General features: G+C 40.1%; 6 protein-coding genes across 8 annotated transcripts; 2 read left to right on the top strand and 4 right to left on the bottom strand.

Annotated features, from left to right (window-relative positions):
* Nucleotides 1-2,381: 2,381 nt before the first annotated feature.
* LOC18018221 lies at nt 2,382-4,618 on the bottom strand. Its single transcript, XM_006399624.2, has 2 exons — nt 3,448-4,618; nt 2,382-3,167 (listed from the first exon to the last, which is right to left on the bottom strand). The coding sequence occupies exons 1-2, from the start codon at nt 3,967-3,969 to the stop codon at nt 2,529-2,531; spliced, it is 1,161 nt and encodes a 386-aa protein (XP_006399687.1). The 5' UTR covers nt 3,970-4,618; the 3' UTR covers nt 2,382-2,528.
* Nucleotides 4,619-5,453: 835 nt separating this feature from the next.
* On the top strand, nt 5,454-7,049 carry LOC18018220 (probable E3 ubiquitin-protein ligase ARI5). 2 transcript variants are annotated; one of them, XM_024155940.1, is made up of 2 exons: nt 5,454-5,526; nt 5,572-7,049. In XM_024155940.1, the coding sequence occupies exons 1-2, from the start codon at nt 5,454-5,456 to the stop codon at nt 7,047-7,049; spliced, it is 1,551 nt and encodes a 516-aa protein (XP_024011708.1). The 2 variants fall into 2 exon arrangements, with proteins under 2 accessions (XP_024011708.1, XP_006399686.1); XM_006399623.1 differs by having other exon boundaries at nt 5,454-7,049.
* A 322-nt stretch (nt 7,050-7,371) lies between these two features.
* On the bottom strand, nt 7,372-10,724 carry LOC18018219 (alpha-glucosidase). The gene is made up of 6 exons (XM_006399622.2): nt 10,420-10,724; nt 9,580-10,283; nt 9,247-9,477; nt 8,519-9,165; nt 8,015-8,438; nt 7,372-7,925 (listed from the first exon to the last, which is right to left on the bottom strand). The coding sequence occupies exons 1-6, from the start codon at nt 10,668-10,670 to the stop codon at nt 7,456-7,458; spliced, it is 2,727 nt and encodes a 908-aa protein (XP_006399685.1). The 5' UTR covers nt 10,671-10,724; the 3' UTR covers nt 7,372-7,455.
* A 155-nt stretch (nt 10,725-10,879) lies between these two features.
* Nucleotides 10,880-14,706, bottom strand: LOC18018218 (clathrin interactor EPSIN 1). Its single transcript, XM_006399620.2, has 11 exons — nt 14,509-14,706; nt 14,332-14,383; nt 13,863-13,942; nt 13,667-13,745; nt 13,494-13,577; nt 13,248-13,393; nt 12,939-13,163; nt 12,592-12,734; nt 12,259-12,449; nt 11,653-12,058; nt 10,880-11,407 (listed from the first exon to the last, which is right to left on the bottom strand). The coding sequence occupies exons 1-11, from the start codon at nt 14,547-14,549 to the stop codon at nt 11,172-11,174; spliced, it is 1,683 nt and encodes a 560-aa protein (XP_006399683.1). The 5' UTR covers nt 14,550-14,706; the 3' UTR covers nt 10,880-11,171.
* A 1,611-nt stretch (nt 14,707-16,317) lies between these two features.
* Nucleotides 16,318-25,409, top strand: LOC18018217. 2 transcript variants are annotated; one of them, XM_024156791.1, is made up of 22 exons: nt 16,318-17,463; nt 17,813-17,955; nt 18,294-18,502; nt 18,758-18,877; nt 19,073-19,204; nt 19,302-19,427; nt 19,641-19,696; nt 19,791-19,890; nt 20,030-20,147; nt 20,356-20,565; nt 20,816-21,137; nt 21,297-21,390; nt 21,527-21,635; nt 21,900-22,171; nt 22,370-22,497; nt 22,620-22,854; nt 22,984-23,172; nt 23,258-23,544; nt 23,824-24,040; nt 24,154-24,396; nt 24,599-24,687; nt 24,808-25,409. In XM_024156791.1, the coding sequence occupies exons 1-22, from the start codon at nt 16,622-16,624 to the stop codon at nt 24,953-24,955; spliced, it is 4,389 nt and encodes a 1,462-aa protein (XP_024012559.1). In that variant the 5' UTR covers nt 16,318-16,621; the 3' UTR covers nt 24,956-25,409. The 2 variants fall into 2 exon arrangements, with proteins under 2 accessions (XP_024012559.1, XP_006399682.1); XM_006399619.2 differs by having other exon boundaries at nt 16,622-17,463; nt 17,818-17,933.
* Nucleotides 25,410-25,766: 357 nt separating this feature from the next.
* Nucleotides 25,767-26,723, bottom strand: LOC18018216 (mitochondrial import inner membrane translocase subunit TIM17-2). The gene has a single exon (XM_024156446.1). The coding sequence runs from the start codon at nt 26,350-26,352 to the stop codon at nt 25,957-25,959; it is 396 nt and encodes a 131-aa protein (XP_024012214.1). The 5' UTR covers nt 26,353-26,723; the 3' UTR covers nt 25,767-25,956.
* Nucleotides 26,724-26,914: the final 191 nt, after the last annotated feature.

Raw genomic sequence — 26,914 nt, 5'->3', positions numbered from 1 at the left:
GAGTTTAGTTTGCATTCAGATTCAGTTTCCTCCAAAATTTAAGTTGATGAAATTAATCTAAGTAATTGTTACAATCAAAATTCTGATTCAATTTGAGCTGAAATGATTCAATTTTTAACGCGTTTGACACTGATCTAACATGCTAACAAGCTTGTATCGTAGCAGAAGCAGAAGTAAAGAACGAGAAGAGAGAAATCTGAGAAACATCCATAAATAAATAGAATAGAATCATATCACATCAAAAAAACCATATCGCATCTAGAAATGACAAACCACAATACTCTAAGAGATACATCCTCATATAGATATGAAGGTAGATAGAAAACAAGAGCCAAATAGAAAAGAGATCTATAGCTTCTGAATACACACGAATGCTATACCGGATATAAACTCCAAAACAATCTCTGTACGAATCGCCATCACAAAGACTTAGATCCGAAGAGCAGAGCCGAAAACAAGAGCCGCGACGGCTGCGACACCAGCAGAGACCAGGGACGGCGAGAAGGCACCGGATCCAGAAACTGGGCTTGGCGCCGGAGCCTCAGACTGAGCGGAAGCGACGGTAGAAACAACGGAGACGATCACCGCGACGAGAGCAACAATGGTAGCCTTAGAGATCGCCATTTCAGAGAGTGTTGAGAAAAGAGGGGCTAGGGCTTTTGATTGATTCGAATTTTTTGCTTAAGCTCTTAAGGGTTTTCTCAAATTGACAGTATTGAGAGATTATGTTGTGAGGCGTATATAAAGAGGTCGGGCAAACGCGTAGCTGCCCGGTTTGATTGGGTTTAGCTGACCGGACTTTTCCCAGCTTAAGAATGCTGCAATTACAGCTGCTACACCTGCGGGTCCCGCAAATCAAGATAATCAACGGTTGTTATTCTTCCGCGTGTCCACTGGGAACTCGACAGGTCATCTCTCCGTTACGGCGCCGTTCGAAAGATATTTTATACTGCAGCCGATACGCCCTTTTTGAACGCTCACCGAGGCGCGTGCATCTAACTCGCTGACCTAAATAGGCACAACGGTCGGTGAGAGATGGTTGTTGGCGCGTGAAGAAAGAGATGAGCTGTCCATTTTTGCTAGTCACGCGGTTCCGTGAAGGAAACGGCCAAAATGAGCAGACTTGAGACCTTGTATTTGTTGAGAAGTGGGCACCACTTTGCACATGGTCGTGTAACGGCTAATACAATTTTTCTTCTAAAATACGTCGACATGTGTAGAGGAAACGGCAGTCCTTAGTTTCTCCAAGCGATGTTGATTTTTATTATTTTTAAGGGAATTCATCAAGACTTGGTGAATATGTATTCTGTTTTTGTTTGGTAAACGAACAAAGGTTGTTTTCGAAGATTTAGAACCATTGAGTTTATTCCTTTTACTTTTGGAATCGTGGCACAACCCAAACACCAAAATGATGTTGAAAAACATTTGAAAATAGGAAGTGGTGGAAATCCTGAAAACCAAAATGCTAATTTGATTGATTTGACACGATTTTTGAGATTAATGCAGACTTAGTTTACTTTACTGATTATGATATTAAAAATGATTTTTTCATGATTTAAGATACCAATTTTGTTAAACTAATGACAGCATTTGAAGCCATATAGATATGAATTTTTTAACTGTTTACAGAAATAAATTCGTGAATGGATGGAATACTTCTCCCCGCAATTATTTACTTTATTTTTGAAATCAGTGTGCAGACAAGAAAGTAGTTTCATTATTTATTTTTAACAATTGGGTGTATTTTGTGGAATTTCTTTCTATTCTTGTAAACATAGATTACAAATAAATATCACATTAGTCTTTTTGTATTCCAATTAAAGTAGAAACATTAGCCTGACCGAAATTATTAAAATGAAAACCTTTTACGACACTTTAATGAATTGCCCATAAAGAATAACTTTATTGAATTCTTTAAAAAAAAGGAGACAGATGGTAGACGTTGCAGGCTCTTGAGGGATTCGAGAAGCTTCGAATAGGTGTCAAAGTGTTTCTCCACCTGGCTGTGTTTAGTTCCCATTGTCATTTAGTTATGTATTCACATTCAAACCGAAATCTTGGTCGGTAAGGAAATTTAGTTATGTTTTGTTCGTTTTTATAACTTCCTATAATCAAAGAAATTGAATAAACACGGGAATCTTGAGACTTTAGAATTACCATATGTTGTTTAATTAGATTACTATGATCTTCTTTTAATCAGTTGATTAGAAATATGTCTTTAACTCAAAACACTATTTACACACAAAGATTAAAGGAATTAAGCCAATAATCACACAGAAACACAATACACTTTGTAGTGAAAAAATGCGATTCGAATAAAAATAGTTGTATATAAAGTTTTCGAATATATAAAGTTTATATAAACTTATGACTAAATCAGGTTGTGCAACGTTATCTATTCGAATATCTCATTCCTCCTAAACAAAATCAAATAATATTGGCGTAAAATTTCCCACAGAATCCATATCACATCCATATAAGGATCTCTATCTGATTTCAAGAGGGGTTCAGAGACACTACTAAGTAACTCAAAATCCCAAAATCTTGGGAGCTATGTGAAGCAAAGGCTCCAAAGCACTCGGAGCAAACTTCCTCGCAAAGAGATAACACATTGAAGTGTTGCGACCATTGTAAGTGCAGTTTCTTCCATCAAAGATCTTTCCAAAGAAGTTCTCTGTAATGTCCGATCTCCCAAATGTCGCCGGGTGTGGCCCGCCCCTCGACCAGTCCACCCACGTCAAGCTCCGGTTCGCCAAGACCACTGGTTTCTCAATTGTCAACATCGTCGGGAAGTAATGCTCGTCCACATAGCAAGCAGGCCTACAAAACTCTTTGAATTTCGGGTAATACAATGTGTCTTTGACAATGGTAGCTGCGAGTTCCCGGTTTATCTCAAACCATTGAGACCCTTTTCGCCATTTGGTGATGGGAACTTCAGGTTCCATGTTCGGGTTGTAGCGGCCGCGCCCAAACGGTCCAGGGTCATCGAAAGCACCCATGAAGCTGTGTTTTGATTGGCTTAAGTAGCTGTAGATGGTTGTAAAGTTGAAGAGTGGAATGCATGACTCCGAGACGAGAACGAACCACTCGTTGGAGATGTCGAGCAGCGCGTTGGCGAGAAGCCGCTTCTCTGCATCGCACATGGTCATTCTCCCCCATTCTGCAACCTGCGAAATGATGTAGATATCCAGATTACAATCGAATCAACTACATAGCAGTGACCAGACGAACTGCTAGAACAAAAGGCCTAAAGAAACCAAGTTCGATTCAAGAGTTACTTATCACTCATTCAAAATTAATACTTCAAGAAGAATGGCTACATAACAAGCGATGCGAAAAAGGCTTCTAAAGAAACCAAGTTTGATCCAAGAGCTCCATTTCCTCTTACTATATGTAATTGGTATGAGTGGTATCCATGAAACAGAGAGAGGGTTAGAGGAACCGTACCTGGCTCGGTATCTGCCTCCGGTAGAAAACAGAACTAGATGGAAACTTGGATGTAAAAGATGGGTGGGGATGAATGTAAACCGAGTAAAGCCCTTTGTGACCTTTGAGAAACCGCTCCCAAAGCAAAGCAAGCGGCAAGGGGCCTTTAGTCAAGAACATGAAGGCGATCTTTGGAACCCTTTTAAACGGATACTCTTTTCTCCGAGGCCAGAAAGACGCACGCCAAAGAAGCTCTTCATCGGTCATGTTATGCATCAGGACAAGAGGAGGTTGTATCCATCTACTTAAACCACTCGGTTCCTCCTCACGGCATGGCACAAAGCTAGAAGTGACTGTGGTTACTACATTTTGTATACCAGTATACTTGATTGTAGATACACTAATGATGAAGACAGTAGCAGAGAAAGCAAGAAAAAGGCCTAGCACAAGAAGCAGTTTCGGTCGAAATGCCTTGTGCTGCCCTGTTCTAACCGAGATTCCATTTTCTTTTCCTTCTTCCAACTGTACAACCCTAGTCTGCATCGTTAACAACTAAATAAAGAGTTATATCAATGTCTAGTATCAATCTAAACAACCTGATCTAAAGGTATGCTCTGATTCACTCTATCAAGTAGCCTAAACACTCTAGCAAATCGTAAGATCACTCTATCAAGTAGCCTAAACACTATGGCAAATCCGAAGTTACTCGTAAGATCCTAATTTAGCTGTAAGATCCTAAAACTAAAAACTCCAGATCTCATCGCTAATCACGGAAGCAGCTTGATTATTACTTCACCAGCAAAGCAGATTCAGCAAGTTTTCAATCCAGATAAACGAAATCGGTAATCGCACACGGAATCTCCAAAGAAAGTAGTTGATTAAATCGCTATTTCTTCACCAGACCGGCGCGAAATCGAAACTCGGAGAAGTCGACTATTCAACCGTCGAAAAGTTGATTTAAAACGAAACCGGATCCGGAGCTATACGAACTTGAAGAAAGTATGAGTGAGGCTTCACCAAGTAGAGGAGGATAATCCACGTGTCGATCTAACAGGCAAAAAGGAAGAATCAAGTAGTGTCCAGATAACTGGAAAACACCGAGAACTTACGAATCCGGCTCGAAACTTGGAGAAAGAGAGAGAGAGATGATGATGATGAATGGAGAAGAAAGTGAGGAAGACGCCGAAACGGTTTGTGCGTAGACCGATGGTCAGACTGTTGTCGCGTAGACTTTTGGTATATCGGAATCGGATCATGACGTTAATTTGTTTCCTTTTTTTTCATTTAATTTCCAACGGGATTTCAGGATTTTTCTAATCTGATTTTGAAAATTCAAGCAATCATAAAAATTTCAATAATAGAAACTTGAGTTAAACCAGATCAATGGCAGTTAAAAAAAAAAATTAATCGAGTAACTTAGTAAGGAATGTAACAGATTTGTGGCATAAGAGAAATGCAAAACAAAAAATTAGTGGGAAAATGGACAAATATGCTATGCGAAGAAGCTAATCTAACTCTATATACAAAAAGGAAATTAAATTGCATATAAAACAACAAACTAAATAATATCCGTGACAATACGCATGATGAGATGATTTTTTTTTTTCGACGATTCGCATGATGAGATGATATTATGTAAATTCGGTATAGTTTTAGATATAAAATTTCTTATAGTTATTGATAAAATTTCTTTTGGTAACTTTCTGTAAAGAATAAGTTAAGGTAAGGTTAGATTGTAGTATTGCTCTAAATTAATTTATAAAATATAAAAACATTAAAAGGAAAAGGAATCGAGTTAAAAAAAATAAAATAAAAAAAAAAAAAGGGAAAAAGCGAGATGGAAAATATCCATAAAAATATCCATAAATACAAAGGACTAGTAAACTCCTTAATAACAAAGGGTATATATGTTTTACCAAACCTTAGTTTGTTTAGCGACAAGGTAGGAGCTGTCTTCGTCTGATTCCTCTAAATCTTAAACCTTTAAAAACGGGATTAGGTCAAGTTCCCTTGTGATATCGCCGATCATGGATTCCGATGATGCATACTATATGGAATCTGGAGGAGAGGACAATATTTACAGCGACGATTACAACGAGAGTGATGATGATGAAACCTTGATCGATCAGGGGATCGAACTCCAAGGGTACGTTGAGGAATCCGTGGACAAAGCCACGATGATCTCCACGCATGGCTCTCAGATCAATTACGTCGTTCTCAAGGAAGAAGATATTCGAAGGCATCAAAAGGATGATATCGGACGAGTAACCTCTGTCCTCTGCATAAGCGAGGTCGAAGCTAGCGTTTTGCTTCTTCACTACCACTGGAGTGTTAGTAAAATCAATGATGAATGGTTTGCAGACGAGGAGAGAGTTCGGAAAACTGTTGGCATATTGGAGGAACCTGTTGTTGTTAATGTTGTTCCAAAACCTCGTGGCAAATTTAAACAACGACGTGTAACATGTGGAATATGCTTTGATTCTTTTCTTCCTAAAGATTTTGCATCCGTTGCTTGTGGTCATCGTTTCTGCTCTACTTGCTGGACTCGTTATATCAGCATAGCCATCAATAATGGCCCAGGATGCTTGTTGCTCAAGTGTCCTGCCTACCCGTCTTGTCCTGCTGCTGTTGGTCGTGATATGGTCGAGAAACTTGTTTCTGATCAAGAAGACAAGGACAAGTATGATAGATATTTCCTTAGGTCTTATGTCGAAGACAACAGGACGATGAAGTGGTGTCCTGCTCCAGGATGCGAGCTCGCAGTTGATATCTCTGCAGGGAGTGGTGATAGTTACGATGTTTCTTGCTTGTGTTTGCATAGATTTTGCTGGAACTGCACTGAAGATGCTCACCGTCCTGTGGATTGTGAGACAGTTTCACAATGGATACGTAAGAACAGTGCAGAATCTGAAAACACGAACTGGATACTTGCGAACTCGAAGGCTTGTCCCAAGTGTAAGCGTCCGATTGAAAAGAATCATGGCTGCATGCACATGACATGTACTCCACCTTGTAGACATCAGTTTTGTTGGCTTTGTCTTGGTGCATGGAAAGATCACGGTGAAAGTTCTGGTGGGAATTATGCGTGCAACCGGTATGCGGCGGGTAAGCTAAAAGGACTGTTTGATGAGGCTGAGAGGAAGCGAGAGATGGCTAAGAACTCGCTAGAGAGATACACTCATCATTATGAGCGATGGGAAGGAAATAGGAAGTCGAGGCAGAAAGCTATGGAGGATCTGCAGAATTTGAAATCTGAGAAGCTTAAGAAGCTTAGTGAGATACAGGGCGAACCAGAAACTCAGCTCGTGTTCATCACAGATGCGTGGCTTCAGATCATCGAATGCAGACGGGTATTGCAATGGACATACGCATATGGGTACTATCTACCTGAATCTGATCATGATAAGCGAGAGTTTTTCGAGTTTTTGCAAGGTAAGGCTGAGTCATATTTGGAGATGCTCCACAACTATGTAGAGATGGAATCGGAGGTGTTTTATACTGCTCAAGGCCCAGAAGGCTTCATGCATTTCCGGTCAAGACTAGCCGATTTGATCAGAACAACGAAAACCTACTTTGGAAATCTGGTGAAAGCTCTGGAGAATGGTCTAGCAGCAGTAGAATAAATATAATACTATCTCTCTCTGTGCTTGACGAGGTACCGTAAGAGTTTGTGATAGTTTTATTGCCTTAATTATTGTTTTATTATTGCCTTAATTAATGTGAAAATTCTGCACATTGTGTCATTGTTACTTTGCAATTTGATTACCTTGCTCTGGTAGTGCAATACCATGTCAAGAGAAAATGTTACCTCCTTCAACGTCTTTTCGAATTTGATTGATACAAGAAACCAAAAAACCCTTGATCGATATCTAAACTTAGCTACACAAACATCGTCTAGTCTTTTTTTTTTTTTTGGCATTACTCGAGATGAATTTGGAGTTTATAAAACTATGAAATCTTTACTCACAAACTCTTCTTTATTCATTAAGCATCCACAATTTATCATAGAATTGGGTATATATACTTTCTTCAAGTCAATTTCAATCGCATCTCGAACTTCTTCCCAACAAGCAACGACAGTCTAGAAACCTCCACACTCATAAATTTCGGATCATCATGGTCCACGACCGTCTTAATAACAGAGATTCTCGGACTCCTCAATCTCTCACCTGTCCTAACCTCGTACGCTTTCACACTCTCCACGTTCTCGAATCCAACAAACGTCACTTTCCCGATGCTCCATTTCATTCTCGACGCATACTCTGGGTTCACCACTTGCGATCTCAGTACCACGGATTTTCCAGTCACATAGCACCAGAACTTCACGATGGTCCAATCACGGTTCCCTCCTTCCTCTCCCATCCGTATGTTCTCCCCGTCATCGAGAAACACTTCGCCGGAGATGTTCTCGACCTTGCTGGCTACAACTAGAAGCTCAAACGGTGTCGTTCTGGCTTCTCTAGTTGTCATTGCTTCCCCTTGCATAGCCACAATGCTACCTATTCACAAAGTTAAACTCAACTTACGGTTATCGTCAAAACCGAAAAACTAGTAGTACTTAGGAATAGGCAAACGGAAAATTTACTACCTTCTCGAACATGAACATTGACGTGATCGGCCGGAGTATAAAGCCTAACGTGCTTACCGGAATCTCCACCGACAGCAATCGAATAGTTAAACATATCGAACCAGATTCCGGCGGGGAAATATGCGTCGACGGTAGTTGTACCTTTCTCCAGCGCCGGAGATACCATTATGCTTTTTCCGATCAAGAACTGCGAATCAATCTCATAGGTTTTAGTGTCACTAGGGAAGGAGAAGAAGAGCGGTCGCGCAATCGGGACACCGGTAACGTGAGCCTCGTACATTAGTGTGTAAAGATGTGGGAGCAGTCTCATACGAAGGCCGAGAACCTTTCTTGCAGAAGAAGCAACCGAATCCCAGATGTACAGTTCTTGTTTAGCAGTACCTTTGGACGAATGATCTCTTGCAAAAGGGTAAAATGCTCCGAGCTGATAATCTAAGAGCCAAAGTTAGAACATGAACTCTGGAAAATAATCTACAGTTTATGTCCGAGAATTAATCACGCTACCTGGATCCATCGACGACATAATTCCTCTGTGGTATCATATGAGAAACCGCAGATATCAGCTCCAACCATTGGAATCCCAAACAGCCCAAAGTTGAGAATTCCTGGGATCGAGTAAGCCAAATCCTCCCATTTTGCAGCATTGTCGCCGGTCCAGTGAGCCGTGTATTTCCCCGAGCTTACAAACGTGGATCTTGACAAAATGAACGGTCTCTTGCCCGTTAAATCCACTATGGCTTGGTGAGTAGCTTTAGCTTCCAAGAGTCCATACAAGTTATGCGCATCGTATTCACTAACGTTTCCAAAATGGATAGATGTTGCGGGTACTGTTTTTTTATTTATCGGCGTTTTGCCCCCTAAGTTGTTGATCTTGTAAGGAGGATCATCGAGTGAGGATCCAGGGGAGAGAGGTGAAGTTATGAAATTTGATAACTCATTCATGTCAAGCCACACACCATCCGATGGGAGAGTTTCCTGGAACATCTTGATTTCATTGCTCCAGAAAGTTGCAGCAGCTGGATTCAAGAAGTCAGGGTAGTATACTTTTCCAGGCCAAACCTCACCGAGATAAGGCTCACCATTTCGTTTTATGAAAACATCCGCTTTCAACCCTCTTTCATATGTCCCGTAAGAGCTATTCACATTGATACCTACATATAAACCCAAGTTTTCATGTCTTGAATCAAGTTTTTTAGAGACTCTAGAGATAGTACTACATATATAAGTTTTACCAGGATCTAAGATCAGCACGTATTTCTGACCGCTCTTGTGAAGTGTATCCACGAACGATTTCATCTTGTCCTCGGGGAAATTCACGGGATCCAAAGTGAAGTCTTTGTAGCCATCCATGTAATCTATGTCCGTCCACATAACCTCAAGAGGTATTCCAGCATTTTTATATCCATCAACTACAGATTCAAGGTCTGAGACATTGTTGTATCCATACCGACACTGATGAAATCCTTCACGAAAAGTGAAAACAACGTTTTAAGCCAATTATTCAAAACCAAAGCAAAAGACACATCTCATTTCACAAATAAATGCACAGAGCAAACGTCTCTTACCAAATGACCAGTAAGGCATAGGTGCAGGTCTTCCGATAAACCCTGTATACTGATTCATCACCATTTCCGGCGATGGTCCGGCGAACACATAGAGATCAATGATACCGCCGATCACATTATAAGTAATCCGATTTCCCTCATACCTCACGTCCATTCCGTTGCTGTTCAGCAAGAGAACGCCGTGAGTCGTCCCTGCTTCATCGTGGCCGTTTGATCCTCTTACGTCGATGTAGAACGGGTGCGATCCGTAAAGGTTGACATCGGGATGCTCGCTGCCGATGTCGGCGTTCCACATAGTCATGGTGTCGCCGGGTTTTAGCCTGAACGATCGCTTCGTGTGCTCTCCGAGACCGTACAGATTCGATCGGTTTTCCGGTAACGCGGAAGATAGTTGAAGGAATTGGTCTTTGAAGACGAAGTAAGTGTTTGGATCTGATGGATCCGGCGATGTGTCGAAGAGGACATCGCCGGAGGATCTTCTGGAAATGGAGAAACCGAAGGGCGTGGTGTTGTGGAGGGTGAAAACTAAGTCCGATGATGGATCTTCCAGGATATTGTTCTCCGACGAGTTTCCTCCGCCCTCTTCCGGTAAGAAACGGCGTAGAGAGTGGTTTCCGGCGCGAGAAATTACGGTTTCCGGTATCTCCCATCTTTGTTGACTAGAATCCCTGAGTCTGATTCTCAAACGCTCACTTGTCTCCAAGCTGCACATATATATACATCATTCCATTTAATGGCGGAACTTTCCCAAATTATCGCAAATTTCAAACTGAACTTGAAAAATAATAAGCCAAATTTAAAAATTCTGGAGATTGATTAGAGAGAGACGACTATTATCACCTGACATGAAGGCTAAGTGTTTGAATATCTGGTGCGTAAACGGACGATGGTTTGATCAAATCAAGCTTCGCCGTCAAAACCTTCTGGTTGGAATTAACGGCCACTGATCTGACGACGTAGCCGTATCCAACGACTGTGACTTCTTCATCTTCTGCTAATACTTGTGAGCTTCCATGTGAGGGCAAAGGTAAGCTCCAGAAGAAGACGACGACAACGATGAGGATAGTAGGAAACCACTGAAGTGGTGACATTTTGATTTTTGGTTTCAGACTTTTTTTTTTTGTTTTCTCTTCATCAAAGTTTTTTTTTTTGGGTCCCCACTACGCATTTTCTTTGTACTGTAGATAAGATTTACCTATATTTTATGAATTTTGTGACCAGTGAATGAGCGAACCAAAATGTGTAAAGCGTGATATACAATTGATTAGATAAAGACAAAGTAGATAATAAAACAAAGCTATGAAGAAAGATGGAGTCTATTGAATCTCTTCTGATTAAGAATCACACACGATAAATTCTCCGTAGAGTCGGACGAAATACATATACTTTTTTGTTCTATGAACAAAACAAAACTTAAATCCCATAAACAATTCTCTCTCATTTAAATCGCAAAGTAAATGCCACAACAACAATGGCACATCAGCCACCGACCAAATTGTCCCATCAATTAAGAGCGAGAATCCCCAGTAAAAACAAAAACATAGATCTCCAGTACAAATGTAGTAGAATCAAGCCTGATATCCCAGACAAATTCACTGCTTAAAGCCTCCAGTTTGGTACCTTTGGTTACTGAGGCTGGAAAAGAAATCATCTGAGATTTCAGGTGCTTGTTGTTGTTGCTGCTGTGCACTGTATACTCCGGTTTTACCGAGCCCTGATCCTGCGCCCATGGACCACCCTGAGTAGTACGCAGCAGCAGATCCTTTGTTCCCTTCATCATTGCTCAAATCACCCACAACGCCCACATCAGCAAGAGAAGCCTTTTTGGCTGATTACAGAGAACAATGAATAGTCAGGTCCAAAACGGGACTTGGAAAGCAAAACCCGACAAATTATTTGTCTTGACACAGTGCGAAGTCAAATACATGATATTGGAAACTCTATGTGAGCGAAGAATTTTTACTGGTGTAATGTAGAAAGTAACTGATTCACCATGCCTTTGGGTTTCATACGCATATAATTCAAGAAAGAAACTAATCTGATGAAAAACATAAAGAGGGAGCTTTGACTTACGAGCACTTATATTAAGATCAATTAGTCCACGGCTCAGCGAATCTGCCCAAATTCCAGATTTCACCTGGAAAGGATCCTTCTTTTGCAACTGTTGTGGCTTCGAGTCTGCCAAAGACATTGGACTTGTGGTGTTTGTTGCACTCCCATGTACAACTGGAACCTGTGGGCCTGTAGAGACTGAAGACGAGTGAGAAGTGAAGGCACCAAAAGGATCAGATCCATCAAAGTTTTCCATAGGAACTGCAGCAAATGGGTCAACAATGTTGGGAGTGGTCGTAGACTCAGGTTTAGGAATCTTGGCTTCTGGGCGTGCAATTGATTCAGGAGATGCAAAAAGATCAACCGTCTGAGGAGCTGGAGTAACTGTGGCAGAAGGTTCAGACGCAGAGAAAAGATCAACCTCCTTCTGTAGGAGCAGACATGCGGAAACATATCAGTCTACGATTCAACAGGACAAGTCATTGCGAGGTCTAATAACCTCAACAGCGAAAAAATGAACGTGTTTGTCAGGCATTGCGAAATTGCATCACATAAATGTACACTAAATAAGGAATATTTCCATTGTGAAAAGCCGTACACCAGCTTGGATGAAAAGAAGTCACCCACCTGTGCCGGCGACCCAAATTCTGTTCCCTGAGCAGAGGCTGATACAAAAGTTGCATCAGCAAACAAGTCCGCCTCTTGAAACTTTCCGTTGTTGTTGGTGGAAGATGTTTCAGTTGGCCCAGAATCTAAGAGGTCACCAATCAGATCTGTTCCAAAAAGGTCCACTTGGTTGGCACTGCCTGTGGAAGGCTCTGCAGAAAAGAAAAGCCATACAAATAAGAGATGGACATACATTCTCTATAGATATATACATGTTGTGCTCTATTATTTACTAAACAAACTCTACTCCAGTTAACCAATCTGCAAGTTCAGCAGCCGTTGAAAGGAACATACTATTGCTGGAAGTTCCACGTGGATCAAAATCATCAAAATCATTATCGTTGTTTGAAGGAGCTGCAGATGCATGTGAAGGTATGGAACTATGTTTGCCAGAGTCGGATGACTTTTTTCCACCAGATACATTATCATGGTCCGTGCTGCACATTCAGAATTGAAACCAACTGAGCAAGAATGCAAGATTAATTTGATCAAAACACCAGAGAAGAGCAGATGCAAAATGAGTAAAAAAAAAGGAAGCATACGAGCATTCTCAACTGACAAAAAACATCTTAAATTGACGAATTACCCAAAATCCATAATGAAGATAATAACATCAGCAAATCAATGGGGTTGAACAAAACCTGCCATAGCGTGAAAAACTTTTCTTTGATGTGTAGCTTTGCTCTTCACTTTTAACACCGCGCCTTGACTTCTGAAAAGACTCGTAGTCGTTCTTGTCTTCTTCTCTGGAATCTCTATCCCTGTAGCTATCATAATTGCTTGAACCACTTTGAAAACTACCACCAAATGAAGATGAAGCTGAACCAGACTTATATGTTATTCCTGTTGACGAGAGGCCAACATACCTAATTGGAGGCAGCAAGACCGATTAAGGCAACGCATAAAGAAAAACACGCAAACAAATTATATTCACTTGCATAAAGACTAACTTGTTACGATTTGCTGTTGCTTTGTCTCTGATTTCTGATATTTTCTCCTTGTTATTCAAGAGAGCGACTATGTTTTCAGCCTTCTTTCTCACATTGATTCCCAAATCTTTTCCATTCGGTTCAACATACTCAAAACTCGTGAGTGACTACATGAATGACAAATAACAAAAAAAAAAGATCATGTCAGTAGAAAACCACAACGCCCATCACAAGAAAACGACCAATAAATGTGTAAGAGAAACTGACAGATATTTGGTAAGTATGCTCAATAATCTCATCAACTGCTCGTTCTGATCCGTTTGAAATCAGATAATCAATAACAGCCAGTGCCTGGCAATAAAAAGACACAACCTCGGGTTACACAAAATTATAAACTGTAACTTTCAAATATTGCAGAAAAATGTCAAGAAGATTCTCACCTTGTAGACATATCGCCAATCCTTTCCTGTCTCACTCAGTCTAGTCCACAAAACACTCATAACCATCTGGCACTCCGAGCTAAACATAATGAAAACGTACAAGGTAAGTAAAATATAAATCCAAGTTGAATGAGATGTCGAAGTGAATGGTTTTGGAAGAACAAAAATCAAGAAAGAAGGTGAATCCATAGATTACAATTTCTTTGTGGCCTGTGCTATCTCTGCCAATGCAGTACCATGTGGACCCCAAGGCTCATTATCTGTAGCATCCAATACCTGTACTAAACATAACCATATATTTATTAAAAATTATCACAGAACTCCATATGAACAAACCGAATTAGAAGACGTGATCAAACAGAATATCTCGGAAACTAGGATACTACATAGGATTAAATTGTTCTCCATTAAACTGAAACTCAAGATTTCTGAGTCCGGATGATGGATCTAATTTCGGCTACAGCATCAGAAAATAACAGCTTAAGAACACATTCAGCATCAGAACACGGAATCATAACAAATCCAGCTCAAGTGCTCGGGATTAGTGTCTAGCAAGATTTTCATTTGGTGCAATCGCTATCCCTATATAAAGTTTTGAATTCAATTTATCAAGCAACATGCAATCACTTGGCAAATAAAGATAGATACGAATCAAATGAAATCACCTTTTGCTCCATCTCAGGGACCTTCAAAACTTTGAGATTCACCTCCCTCTTTCTGTAAGTGAAAAATGAAATCGAGATCAATCGAAGATATCAACCGAGGATCTACGGATTTGAATCGAAATGAAACCTATCCTATCGAAATCGAAGAAGAATAGATAGACAGAACGGAAAACCCACATCTCTCGAACCGTTTGATCGAAGACCTTCATGAAATCCATTTCGAATCCGCGAAAATGCTATGAACAAAGGAACGAAATTCGGCAAATTTTGGTGTGAGGAGAAGTGTAGATCTGATCAGGGATGACTCGTTATTTATTTATTTATGTGTTTTGTTCTTCTTTCTTTTTTTTGGGGGAAACGCAACCACAACAAAAATTTAGCACTTAAAAATCGATTTTTCGCGTAGTTCTTTTTTTAAAGCCGTCAAATAACTCGTGGGTAAGACGACCTGACCGGTATCCGATCGGTACAAGCCGAAACTCGTGCGTATGGGTGGTTTTATCTTTCGATGACACTACCTACTTAGTTTCACATTAAGAGGAATTTGTATCCAAATATGATTACACGAACTACTACGATATTGGTCAGATAAGTTTGAGCAAATGACGTTATAGCCAACAAATTACTATAGCTAAAGGAGAATAGGTATTGAAGAAGTCAGCGTGATGAGTCATATGTAAGTCAAATTGGTTTTGTTTTTAATCTCGTACCCATTAATTAAAAGTAACTACGTAACATCAATTTGATTTAGTGAGACACTTTCATACAAGCGAATCATTCTATCCTTGAAACTTCTATGTCTAAAATTGAGAACTGATAACTATATTTTCTATATGAATCGGATGTAAATATAGATTTGCATTGATGAATTGAATTTTTGTGTTAATTGATCCAGAAAATACAACGATGTCGAAAAACATGTTTTAGTGATGATAATGTAGCTGGTAAAGTACATAAAGTGCCAGCTATTCCTATATAGCCCATGTCAAACTCTAGTCTCTTCTGTATTTTTAAATTAAATAACATGCCCGACTTGACTCCGCAGATTTCAGTATAACTTTAATATATTGAAGATACATCGGTATAACTACTCTGAAATTGATGAGCTTTTAGGCCTAGTTTCACGTATGAAATCTATCTCAACGTGTGATGTAGATTTTGATCCCCAAGCCATGTCTCATGTAATAAGTATATCCTCATCATAAAGATTTTAATTTGTGAATGGTATAGCTATAAGTTGTTTAAATCATAGCTATAAGTTGTTTAGCATACACATCTATATATACATATCATTTTGGCTGAAACATCTTTTAAAATTAAAAGTCATATAAAGACGATTTGGTCCATTCTCATTTCATCTAGCGAAAAAATGGAAATATGATCCAAATCGTAAAATTTTGGGTCCAGACGTAAAAATTTGGATTGGCTTACTTTGGGATTTGATAATGCTGCTAGTTTTCTATTGGGCCAGCCAGATTTGTTAGTTTTTGTTTTTACTTGGTCCAAGTCACACGCCTTTCGTTTTTCGTTTCTGTTTCTCAAAATTGAACACTCACACTCAAGCTTGGCACGTGTCTATCAAGCTTTACTCCTTCGGAAACGGGGCCCATCTAGCCCCACTCTAAACGCCCTTTAATGTCTGAACGTATGCCCTGACGTTTTTAAGTCTTTTAAATCCAGAGTCATTAACCCCTTAAACGAAACAACAAAGCGATAATTACATGTAATTTGACACATGTCACGAAACAATTCGATGTGAAAATAAATTTAAGATTCAGCTGACACTTCCAGTTCCATGTGAACAGACGATACAGAGTAGCATTACCTTTGAGGCCAATCTGAAAGAACGACGTGGCGTAATATGATTTGTTATAGCCAAAAGAAAAGATTAAGCTGATTTTTCGTGATTACGGTGAAGCCGCACGTACCTGATCGTAACTACTCTCCGTTCCAACCTGTTTCCTTCTTCTTGGAAGCTCTCTTCCCTCTCTTTCTCTCTCTTCCGAGAAAAGAAAAGCAACATTTCTCTCTCTAAGAGCCATATTTTCGGTGGGGGTTTATGCGCTTTTCTTCAAATCTTCTTGTGCAAGACGACTAGACGTGTACATGCATACATATATGTGTATGTTGATGTATGCATAGGTGTGTGTGTGGTGAATTAGAGAGGGAGGGTTTGTTTATTGGGTTCTCTGAGTTTTCAGTTTCGTCAACCCTATGCTCAATGACCCGAATTGGGGTCGAATCGAAAACCTTACTGGACTTCGTCTGTGATGACTCTTGATACTAGTGGATGGCTCGATTTCGATTCCTCTTCTTCTTCTCTGTGGTCGCTATTGCGGTTTTTGCCGTAAACCCTAGTTCAAGCTATCGATTCGCCATTGTGGAACCGAATTCGGGTTTTGATTCGGGTTTGGACCCGGATTCAGAGTCGCTGCTTTTCCATCAGGATTACTCGCCGCCGGCTCCGCCACCGCCACCTCCGCACGGACCTTCTGTATCCTGCAACGAGGATCTCGGCGGCGTTGGATTCTTGGATACTACTTGTAAGATTGTTGCCGATTTGAATCTTACGCACGATGTTTATATAGCTGGGAAGGGTAATTTTATCATCCTACCCGGGGTTAAGTTTCACTGCCCGATCCCCGGATGCTCCATAGCTATCAATGTTTCTGGGAACTTCTCTCTGGGCGCGGAATCTACAATTGTCGCTGGGACATTGGACCTTTCAGCTGGTAACGCTAGCTTTGCCGACGGGTCCGCTGTGAACACGACGGGCTTAGCCGGGAACCCTCCGCCACAGACCAGCGGAACGCCGCAGGGGATTGATGGTGCTGGTGGTGGACATGGTGGTAGAGGCGCTTGCTGTTTGACCGACACTAAGAAGCTTCCCGAAGATGTGTGGGGAGGTGATGCATACTCCTGGTCAACTCTAAATAAGCCGTGGAGCTACGGTAGTAAAGGCGGGTCAACGAGCAGGGAGATTGATTATGGAGGAGGAGGAGGCGGGAGAGTGAAGATGAATATTCTGCAGTTTCTGGATGTTAACGGAAGCCTTTTGGCAGACGGAGGTGATGGAGGAGCCAAAGGCGGTGGTGGGTCTGGTGGCAGCATCTTCATCACGGCATATAAGATGTAATGAACTTTCGTTTCTATGCTCTCTTTCATTGATTGTTAATTTCATTTCCACTCAAGTCTTTCTTCTCTGCAGTGAAGAAAATGAACTTTCTTTTCATGGTTTGATATGCTTGAACTGTGCTTATCGATTTCTGTTCTCATTTGGAAATATTCATGATATATTGATCTATAAAGATTTTAGTTTTTGCTCATAACTCTCTGCAATTTGGTGTTTGTTGTTGTATGGTAGATATGAAACTACGCACTTTCTGTGCTTATATCAAAGATTGGTAGTAAGCCTTTTGTCCTCTCAAATTCTTGGTTAACTGATCTCAGCTTGCATCCTCTGCTTTGCTGTTATTTGAAGTGCAGGACTGGAATTGGACAGATCAGTGCATGTGGTGGGAGTGGTTACGGTGGTGGGGGTGGTGGAAGAGTATCTGTCGATATTTTTAGCAGGCATGATGACCCGAAGATCTTTGTGCATGGTTAGATTCTCTTCCTTAGGAGGTCACTATTTCTTTCTGACTATCGTAATAACATCCTTACCTCCAGATCTGTAACTCTTGCTAAATCTATTGGGGTCTTAAAGTATGAGCCAGGAAATTGTATGCTATAGTTCCATTTTCTCGGTGATTAATCATCACAGCAAAATTCTTCATCTCCTTTATACTTTTTTTCTTAAGGACTATTAGTTGCGGAATCTGTTGGATCTTAACTTAGTTATTTTGTTTACATCTGCACACTTCACATCTCCTTGATAGTTTTTTTTTTTTCGAGAGTATTTCAAATACATACTTGCTTAACATCTTCAATCATGTGAACTGATTTCATTCTTCTACATGCAGGTGGACACAGTATCGGATGTCCAGATAACTCAGGTGCTGCTGGGACGCTATACGATGCTGTTCCTCGAAGCCTTTTCGTTAGCAACTATAATCTGACGACAGATACTTATACGCTTCTCTTAGAATTTCCCTTCCAGCCTCTTTGGACCAATGTTTATATTCAGGATAAAGCGCGAGCAACTTGTCCTCTGCTATGGAGCCGTGTCCAGGTATTTAGAAAATGAATTTCCAGTACATGGGCTTGGTAGGCTAATTGTTTCATCACCTTTAGCAGTGTCAATGCTAGGACTATTAGTGGTTTTATATACGAGGATATAGTGTTTTTTTTTTCCTGCAATTCTAGTGTCTTTTCTCTACAGTTTTGTGTTGCCTCTATATATGCATTTTTAGGTATTCAGTGGATTTTTCAGTTTTCAGCATATTAGATTCAAATATGTAGTTCTAAAACAGAATTCAATTTGTAGGTTCAAGGACAGATTAGTTTGTTGGGCGGTGGTGTTTTGAGCTTCGGATTATCACATTATGGTACATCAGTATTCGAGTTGTTGGCTGAAGAACTCTTAATGAGTGATTCCACTATCAAGGTGAGTCTTATCCTGGTTCTCCACCTTTTTGAGATATTAAAATGCAGCAGCATTGTGTGTGTAATGAATATATCTGTGTTGCTAGTATCAGTTTCATTCTTGCTTTACCTGGCCTTTTATGATATTCCACATCCTATGTTGGTTCTCACGTAAATCATTGTTTCATCATGCTCTGTGTTTATTGGTACGTACCAGGTTTACGGGGCTTTACGCATGACTGTCAAGATGTTCTTGATGTGGAATTCAGAGTTGCATATTGATGGAGGAGGAGGAGATACAAGTGTTTCGACTTCCATACTTGAGGCTAGCAATTTATTCGTTCTTAGGGTACTCACAAATGCATGTCATTATTTTTCTCCTTCAAGTAATTTGTGACATACCGTTACGTCTAATTTGTTTGTGTGACCTGTCAAACTAAATATAGGAATCATCTGTAATTCGGTCAAATGCAAATCTTGGAGTCCATGGGCAGGGTTTCTTGAATCTAACGGGACCAGGGGATTCCATTGAAGCACAACGGCTTGTTTTATCACTGTTTTACCGGATTTATGTAAGGGGTTTCCTTGTGTTTATTTAGGTGACAATTCTGCATTAGATGGCTATTTGTGCAGATGCAAGAATAGCTAGTGTGTATAGCTCTGAAAATGCAGTGAATACAGGCATATTTTGACTATCGGTTTCTTTGAAAGCCATATTTGCTTCTAAATAATAGACGTAGAAAGGTACTTGAGGAGATAGTGACTTTTTTTTTTGGTGATTGAAGGTTGGGCCCGGATCTATTTTGCGTGCTCCTCTTCTGAATGCATCCCGAGATGCTGTGTAAGTTTGAGGGAAAATGCCCATATTTATGCTTAGTTTCATTCAACTTCAGAGATAAGATGAGCTAACAATAATTGAACTCACGCCTTTGCAGTACACCAAAGCTCTATTGTGATCGGCAAGATTGCCCCTATGAACTACTGAATCCACCAGAGGATTGCAATGTCAATTCATCTCTGTCCTTTACTCTACAGGTATTTCTGCTGTACTTGAACTAGCATGCTCTATCATGAAAGTTCTGATAACTTGTCTTTCTTTCTAGAAGCTCTGCTTGAAAGTTCTGATAACTTTTCTTTCTTTCTAGAAGTTCTGATAACTTTTCTTTCTTCCTAGATATGCCGAGTTGAGGATATTCTAGTCGAAGGTTTCATCAAAGGATCAGTAGTTCATTTCCATCGCGCAAAAACAGTTACCCTCGAACCCTCTGGAGAGATTAGTGCCAGTGGAATGGGTAACAATACCTATTTTTCTTTTTAGATTTTGTTTCGATCGCGCATTCTACTTCTACATGTCATATGGGCTTGTCCTTGGCTTAGTCCCCCCATATAAGATTTAAGGTGCTACCCATTCTCCATTTAGGGAGAAGATGATATGGTCTTATGTTCTTTTTAATGTTTTTTCTTAGCAACATACATATGCAATTTTTATGTGTTTTACAGGTTGTAGAGGTGGTGTGGGTGAAGGTAAATTGCTTGGAAATGGTATTGGCAGTGGTGGTGGGCATGGTGGTAAAGGGGGCCGTGTATGTAACAATAGCAGCTGTGTTGAAGGTGGAATTACGTATGGAAATGCAGATCTCCCTTGTGAGCTTGGCAGTGGAAGTGGTGATTATAGCCCGGGTTATTCATCTGCTGGTGGTGGTATTGTAGGTATGAAATGTCAGAGATGTTGATGATTCTGGAGTTCTGTTAAACTTGAGAGATTAGGTTGTTCGTCATAGGACTTGATGCAAAATGTATGATGCAGACTATTAACTATTCATATTCCGCGTGTATGGATTATATCCCGTTCATGTTATTGAAGCTTGTCATCATTTAAGCCATGCACTACAATGCATGCGTAGTGCTTTCAAGATGATACCTTTTAACCTGTTCTTTCTTTTCTTTTGAATCTGGTCAGTGATTGGTTCAATGGAGCAGCCTCTATCTGGTTTATCACTTGATGGCTCGATAAGGGCTGATGGAGAAAATGTCAAACGTTTGGGCAGAGATGAAAACGGTTCTATTGTAGCACCTGGTGGTGGCTCTGGTGGAACAGTTCTTTTGTTCCTGCGTTATCTTATGTTAGGAGAGTCGTCTCTTCTCTCAAGTGCTGGTGGGTCTGGCAGTCCTTCAGGTGGTGGTGGCGGCGGAGGTGGGAGGATTCATTTTCATTGGTCAAACATTCCCACTGGGGACATATACCAGCCTATTGCTAGTGTTCAAGGAATAATCCATGCTCGGTCTGTCCTCTAAATACCTATGCATTTCGCATGATCATTAACCTGTTTTGGCATTCGTATTTTTTCCCGTCATTGACTACATTTTCCATTTCCATGTTATTAATTGATATTGTTTATAGCCTGTCACATCAACACACTGTTTCTTTTTTGCAATTGTAGGGGGGGAGGGGCAGTAGATGATGGTTTTTCTGGTAAAAATGGCACAATAACTGGGACGCCTTGTCCAAAGGGACTCCACGGTATATTTTGCAAGGTTAGGAAAACTTGGTTCAACATCTTCCTGCTCTATAATATCACAGGGGTCTATTTGCCTTTTGTTAGCTTATCGCTGTTGAATTGTTAATAGTTTTTTACGCTCATTGTAATCTTAACCCTATTATTTTCTCCAGGAATGTCCATCTGGTACATTTAAGAATGTTACTGGATCTGACACGTCTCTTTGCCGTCCTTGTCCCGTCGATGAGCTTCCAACTCGTGCTGTCTATCTCCCAGTTCGAGGTATACATGACGTTCGCAAATATCTTCTCTTTTGTATTAAATATGTGCTATAGATTTGTCTAAACTGTCAGTCAAAAGTGTTGTTTCCTGTTCTACTACCTAGCCTAAAATTGATTTCTATTCATTTTTCCACGATAATACAAGATAACTCTTTATTTACGTTGGATATGATCTTGTTTTCTTACTCATTCCGTACCTCTAAACTGGTGCTAGAAATGTTCATGTCTCAATTATAAGCCTTGGGATTTTCTATGCTTAATACAGGTGGTGTTTCTGAGACACCATGTCCGTATCGATGTATATCGGAAAGGTATCACATGCCACACTGTTACACCGCTCTGGAGGAGTTAATTTACACATTTGGTGGGCCCTGGTTGTTTGGTTTTCTTCTGATGGGTCTTCTCATCCTCTTAGCACTTGTACTTAGCGTTGCACGAATGAAATTTGTTGGAGTTGATGACTTACCCGGCCCAGCTCCTACGCAGCATGGCTCTCAAATAGATCATTCATTCCCTTTCCTTGAATCACTAAATGAGGTTAGATGATTTTCTAAAAACTGTTTGTTTCTTATTTTCTGCGTTCATCGATACTGGCAAATGAAGAATGATTTATGTATTCGCTAATTTGTCACTCCAGATGCAAGTATTGTATGGCCAGTAGGCATGATCGAACAAAATAACCTGCCAAACACTCCTGCTAGTGTTGTGCTGTTTATAATGTTATTTTTTTGTCAGGTGTTGGAAACAAATAGAGCAGAGCAATCTCAGAGTCATGTGCATAGAATGTATTTTATGGGTCCTAATACGTTCAGTGAGCCATGGCATCTCTCGCATGTCCCCCCGGAGGAGATAAAAGAGATAGTGTTAGTTGTTTCTTATTATATTTCCAAGCTGATTTGGGACCGTGTCACATTGTTTTCTCTATAGTTAATTAATAAGTTACCTTGGCTCTGAAATATTCTTTTATTGGTTTTGGGTTCTTTAGATATGAGGCTGCATTTAACACATTTGTCGACGAAATCAACTCTATAGCTGCATATCAATGGTGGGAAGGTGCAATATATAGTATTCTGTCTGTGGTTGCATATCCGCTTGCGTGGTCATGGCAGCAGTGGCGGCGGAAGTTGAAGTTGCAAAGATTGCGTGAGTTTGTACGTTCAGAATATGATCATTCCTGTTTACGCTCCTGTCGCTCCCGGGCTTTATACGAGGGTCTGAAGGTAATTGGTTTATGATTTACTTGATCTGATAATTGCTTAACAGGGCTACAAGTTGTAAAAATATCAGATTCGTTTTACTTGGATAAGTTTTTTTTTTAAGCTTAAGTAAACTTTTTATTATAAATATAGGTCGCTGCTACCTCCGATTTGATGCTTGCATATCTGGATTTCTTCCTTGGCGGAGATGAAAAAAGGACGGACCTTCCACCACGGCTTCAACAAAGGTTTCCAATGCCCATAATGTTTGGTGGTGATGGCAGTTACATGGCTCCTTTCTCGCTTCAAAATGACAACATTCTTACCAGTCTGATGAGTCAGGTTGGTTCCTTAGTTAACGAGAGGCAGTTTTTAGCGACCATGTCAAAGGTTGTATTGATATTTGTCATTGTTTTTATTTTCCCAGCTCGTTCCGCCCACTACTTGGTACAGACTGGTGGCTGGTGTAAATGCTCAATTACGTCTTGTTCACCGTGGGCGTCTGAGATCTACATTTCATTCTGTTTTGAGATGGTTAGAAACTCATGCTAATCCTGCTTTGGAGACACATGGCATACGGGTTGATCTTGCCTGGTTCCAGACTACGGCTTGTGGTTACTGCCAATATGGTCTCTTGATTCATGCTGCTGAGGATTGTGAATCAACATCACCTCGGTGTGTCAGTGAATCAGCATGGACTGATATCCAGCCACGGTAAAGAAATTATAAATTGATCAAGTCTGTCTTTCTATTGTTCGTAGTTACTATAGTCATGATACCATCCATTCTTGAATGCGATGTGTTGTTTTAATTTGAATATAAAATGTGAACTGAGCAATCTAGATAAATAAGATGATCACGATTCCTTATGCAGATCACTTTAGACATTTTTTTTTTTTTTTTTTTTTGTGATGTCCCACATTAGCATGTTTTCGTCGTGCACTTTATATCTAGCTATCCGAAGTTTTGATATGTTGTGCTTGTGACTTCTAGTTACGGCGTGAGTGCACATAAAGAAAATTCTCCAGCACATTTAAGAGAGAGTATGCTCTACAACCAAACTCACACAAACACAGAGGATTATACAACACGCAGAAAGAACTATGGAGGGATAATCGACCTTGACAGCTTACCAAGTCTGAAAGAGAAGAGAGATTTGTTTTTCCTTCTCTCTTTCTTAGTTCACAACACTAAACCTGTGGGCCACCAGGTACACCTCCTATCAAAATCCGTATAGTATGGATGTCTTCTTATATGTTGTGCCGTCCAAGTTTTCGAGAATTTTAATGTCTCTTCCCTCTGTTATCTTTTGTGATATTGCAGGATATGGTTGGCTTAGTTATCTCGATGTTACTTCTAGGAGATTTTAGTCTAGTCTTGCTCACACTGCTCCAGCTGTATTCGATTTCTTTGCTGGATGTACTTTTGGCTTTGTTCATATTACCTCTCGGCTTGCTTTTGCCATTTCCCGCTGGGATCAATGCCTTATTCAGTCATGGACCCAGACGCTCTGCTGGCCTAGCACGAGTTTACGCCTTGTGGAACTTCATGTCCTTAGTCAATGTGGTATGTTCTCTTTTGTTTAGTTTTTTTTGTTAAAAAAATATTGTTGATAACTTGTTTTGTTGAGAAATGCAATGTTAACTTCATCATGTTCACGTCACATGAGTATGAATTCAATAGTCATATCTGTGGAGATTGTGGGTGATGATTCTTTAGGAAATGTTGCATGTCTCACGTTAGCTGACAAGCTTTGTTTCTGTGACAGTTTGTTGCTTTTCTCTGCGGATATGTTCATTATAACAGCGAATCATCAGCTAGCAAGAAAATCCCATTTCAGCCGTGGAATATAAACATGTGAGTTTAATTACTATGCAAAGTAATACCCAAAAGGAGTCTCTCTCTCTCTCTCTCGCTGACAATCTTACGTTTTAGTATATTGGGTTTCTGATGTGTGTGCGTTTTTGGGGGATGCAGGGGTGAAAGTGAATGGTGGATATTTCCAGCGGGACTGGTCGTGTGTAAGATAATGCAATCGCAGCTCATAAATCGACATGTAGCAAACCTGGAGATACAAGACCGTTCGTTGTATAGTAAAGATTATGATTTGTTTTGGCAGTCGTAACAAAGTCTTGTCAGGTAAATTTTTCGAGAACAATCTAAAACAGCCCTGCCCCAGTTTTTTTTTTTTTTTTGGGTTTTGTTTGTTTCTCTTCTTGTAATTCTATTACTCTAGGTGAATAGAATTAGGATACAAAAGAGAAGGAACTCTGATTGTCAAGGGAAACAGAAAGAAAAGAAAAAGGAAACAAGCTTATTTGATGGATATAATGTAGAGGGACAAAACTTGTAATCTAAAGATCCTTGGTTGGGTTTTTTGGTGGGGAAAAAGAGTTGGTCTTTGCTTTGGTTTCATTTGGATAGTCGCATTGGTGAAGATGCTTAATGTTTGTATGTAAATAAGTGAGAAACCAATGATCTATCTTATCTACTTGGGGCTGTGTTTATCATTTCTGCCTCAATACTCTTTGACTTGTTTTTAGTGAATATTAACAAGAAATGGATTTGCGTCTTCATTTTTTGCTCTATTTTTTTTCGTAAAGTAATATTTATTAGAATGGTCATAAATGATAATCATGGAGGAGTTGACTTTCGACTTTTGAGCTCAATGAGCTCGCTCTCTTTCTTTTCTACACTCGCGACTCATTGCCTTTTTTATTCTCTGCCTTGCCCTTCCCAAAGATTTTTCATCTCCGTAAAAAAGTGTAACTACCAACTCATGAATAATACAATTTTTGATGATGTTGTCATTACACGACATTTATTGTGTACCAAATGATCAGAAATCAACTGTTTACACAAGTCAAACAGATTGTACAACTTACAAAGAGTAAAACCAAAAATCGTCATAATGCTAATCGACTCTGTAACTCGGATAAAGAACCAGTATGAGAAGTGAATCAGAGAGACATTGCCAGTGTTGGACGGAAAGAACATTATTTTAGAAACAAAAAGAATAACACTGTAAAATGATTTTACAAAGAGTACAGTATTTAGATTCCAAGATTTGGGGAGAGAAAGCTCATCGAATCACAACCCCAAAAAAAAGGCTTTACTTGTTCAACATTAACGAACCCCTTTGAACAAAGCAAGCAAAACCCCACACATAAGCGCAGATCTAGAAGCTGCAACAATCCCTTGACGCATTGAAAGAAAGCCTCCCGTAGCAGCACCAGCTATGATGGAGTTCCATGGATCTTCCTTGTTCCTGATGTACACCAATGTGTAGTCAAATGTGGAGAACAAGCCTCCAAATACAGCAAAAGCGCCTCCTATACGAGGAGCATTCATGCTCACCGCTTGTGCTCCGCCAACAAAACGACGACCTTTCGGGGAATTGTATGTGCCTTTTATGAAATGAACTACAGATCCTCCAATAGCTCCCATTCCAAATGCCCCACCGGTATCATCAACTATATGGTATAGGCTACGTTCTCGAGATTTCTTCTGGGTTTCCATCATCAATCAATACTATAAAGGGAAACACCTTGCCGGAAGAGAGTATTATTACCATTATGCTCTTTATTTGAAGAAAGAACATAACAACAGGAAGCTCAAGGATTCAATGACAAGGATGAAGGGTCATCAGAGACACAACACTAAACAATCATTCGATAATCTTATACGCTAAACTCGGAACACCGCCGCAAATTTCAAAGACCTAGTTCCATAAACTAGAGCTTCAAAACTACTGACACTTTATCAATTAATTTACAAAATCGAACCTACGAAATCCTTACAAGTTATCGCTGATGTACTGAGCCCAGCACAAGAATCCAACTACAGGAAATAAATCCTTACAGAAACTAATCGACGAGTAAGTGGAAACCAAACGGGGACTAACCAGTAAGAAGCAGATACAAGTGACCTATAGTTGATGAAGTCGCTTCTGATCAGAGAGGGTGCTCAAACTGTGCTGTGCGACTGCACAGAGCACCCGAACTTAGGGTTTCTAAAGGTCAAATCGATCAACAATTAGAGATCCTCACTTAAAAATCCCTTTGTCTCTTGCCTCTCCCTCTCC

Source organism: Eutrema salsugineum, unplaced genomic scaffold, assembly GCF_000478725.1.
Source record: "Eutrema salsugineum unplaced genomic scaffold, Eutsalg1_0 scaffold_2, whole genome shotgun sequence".
Lineage (NCBI taxonomy): Eukaryota > Viridiplantae > Streptophyta > Magnoliopsida > Brassicales > Brassicaceae > Eutrema > Eutrema salsugineum.
This window is presented reverse-complemented; position numbering and strand designations above follow the sequence as displayed.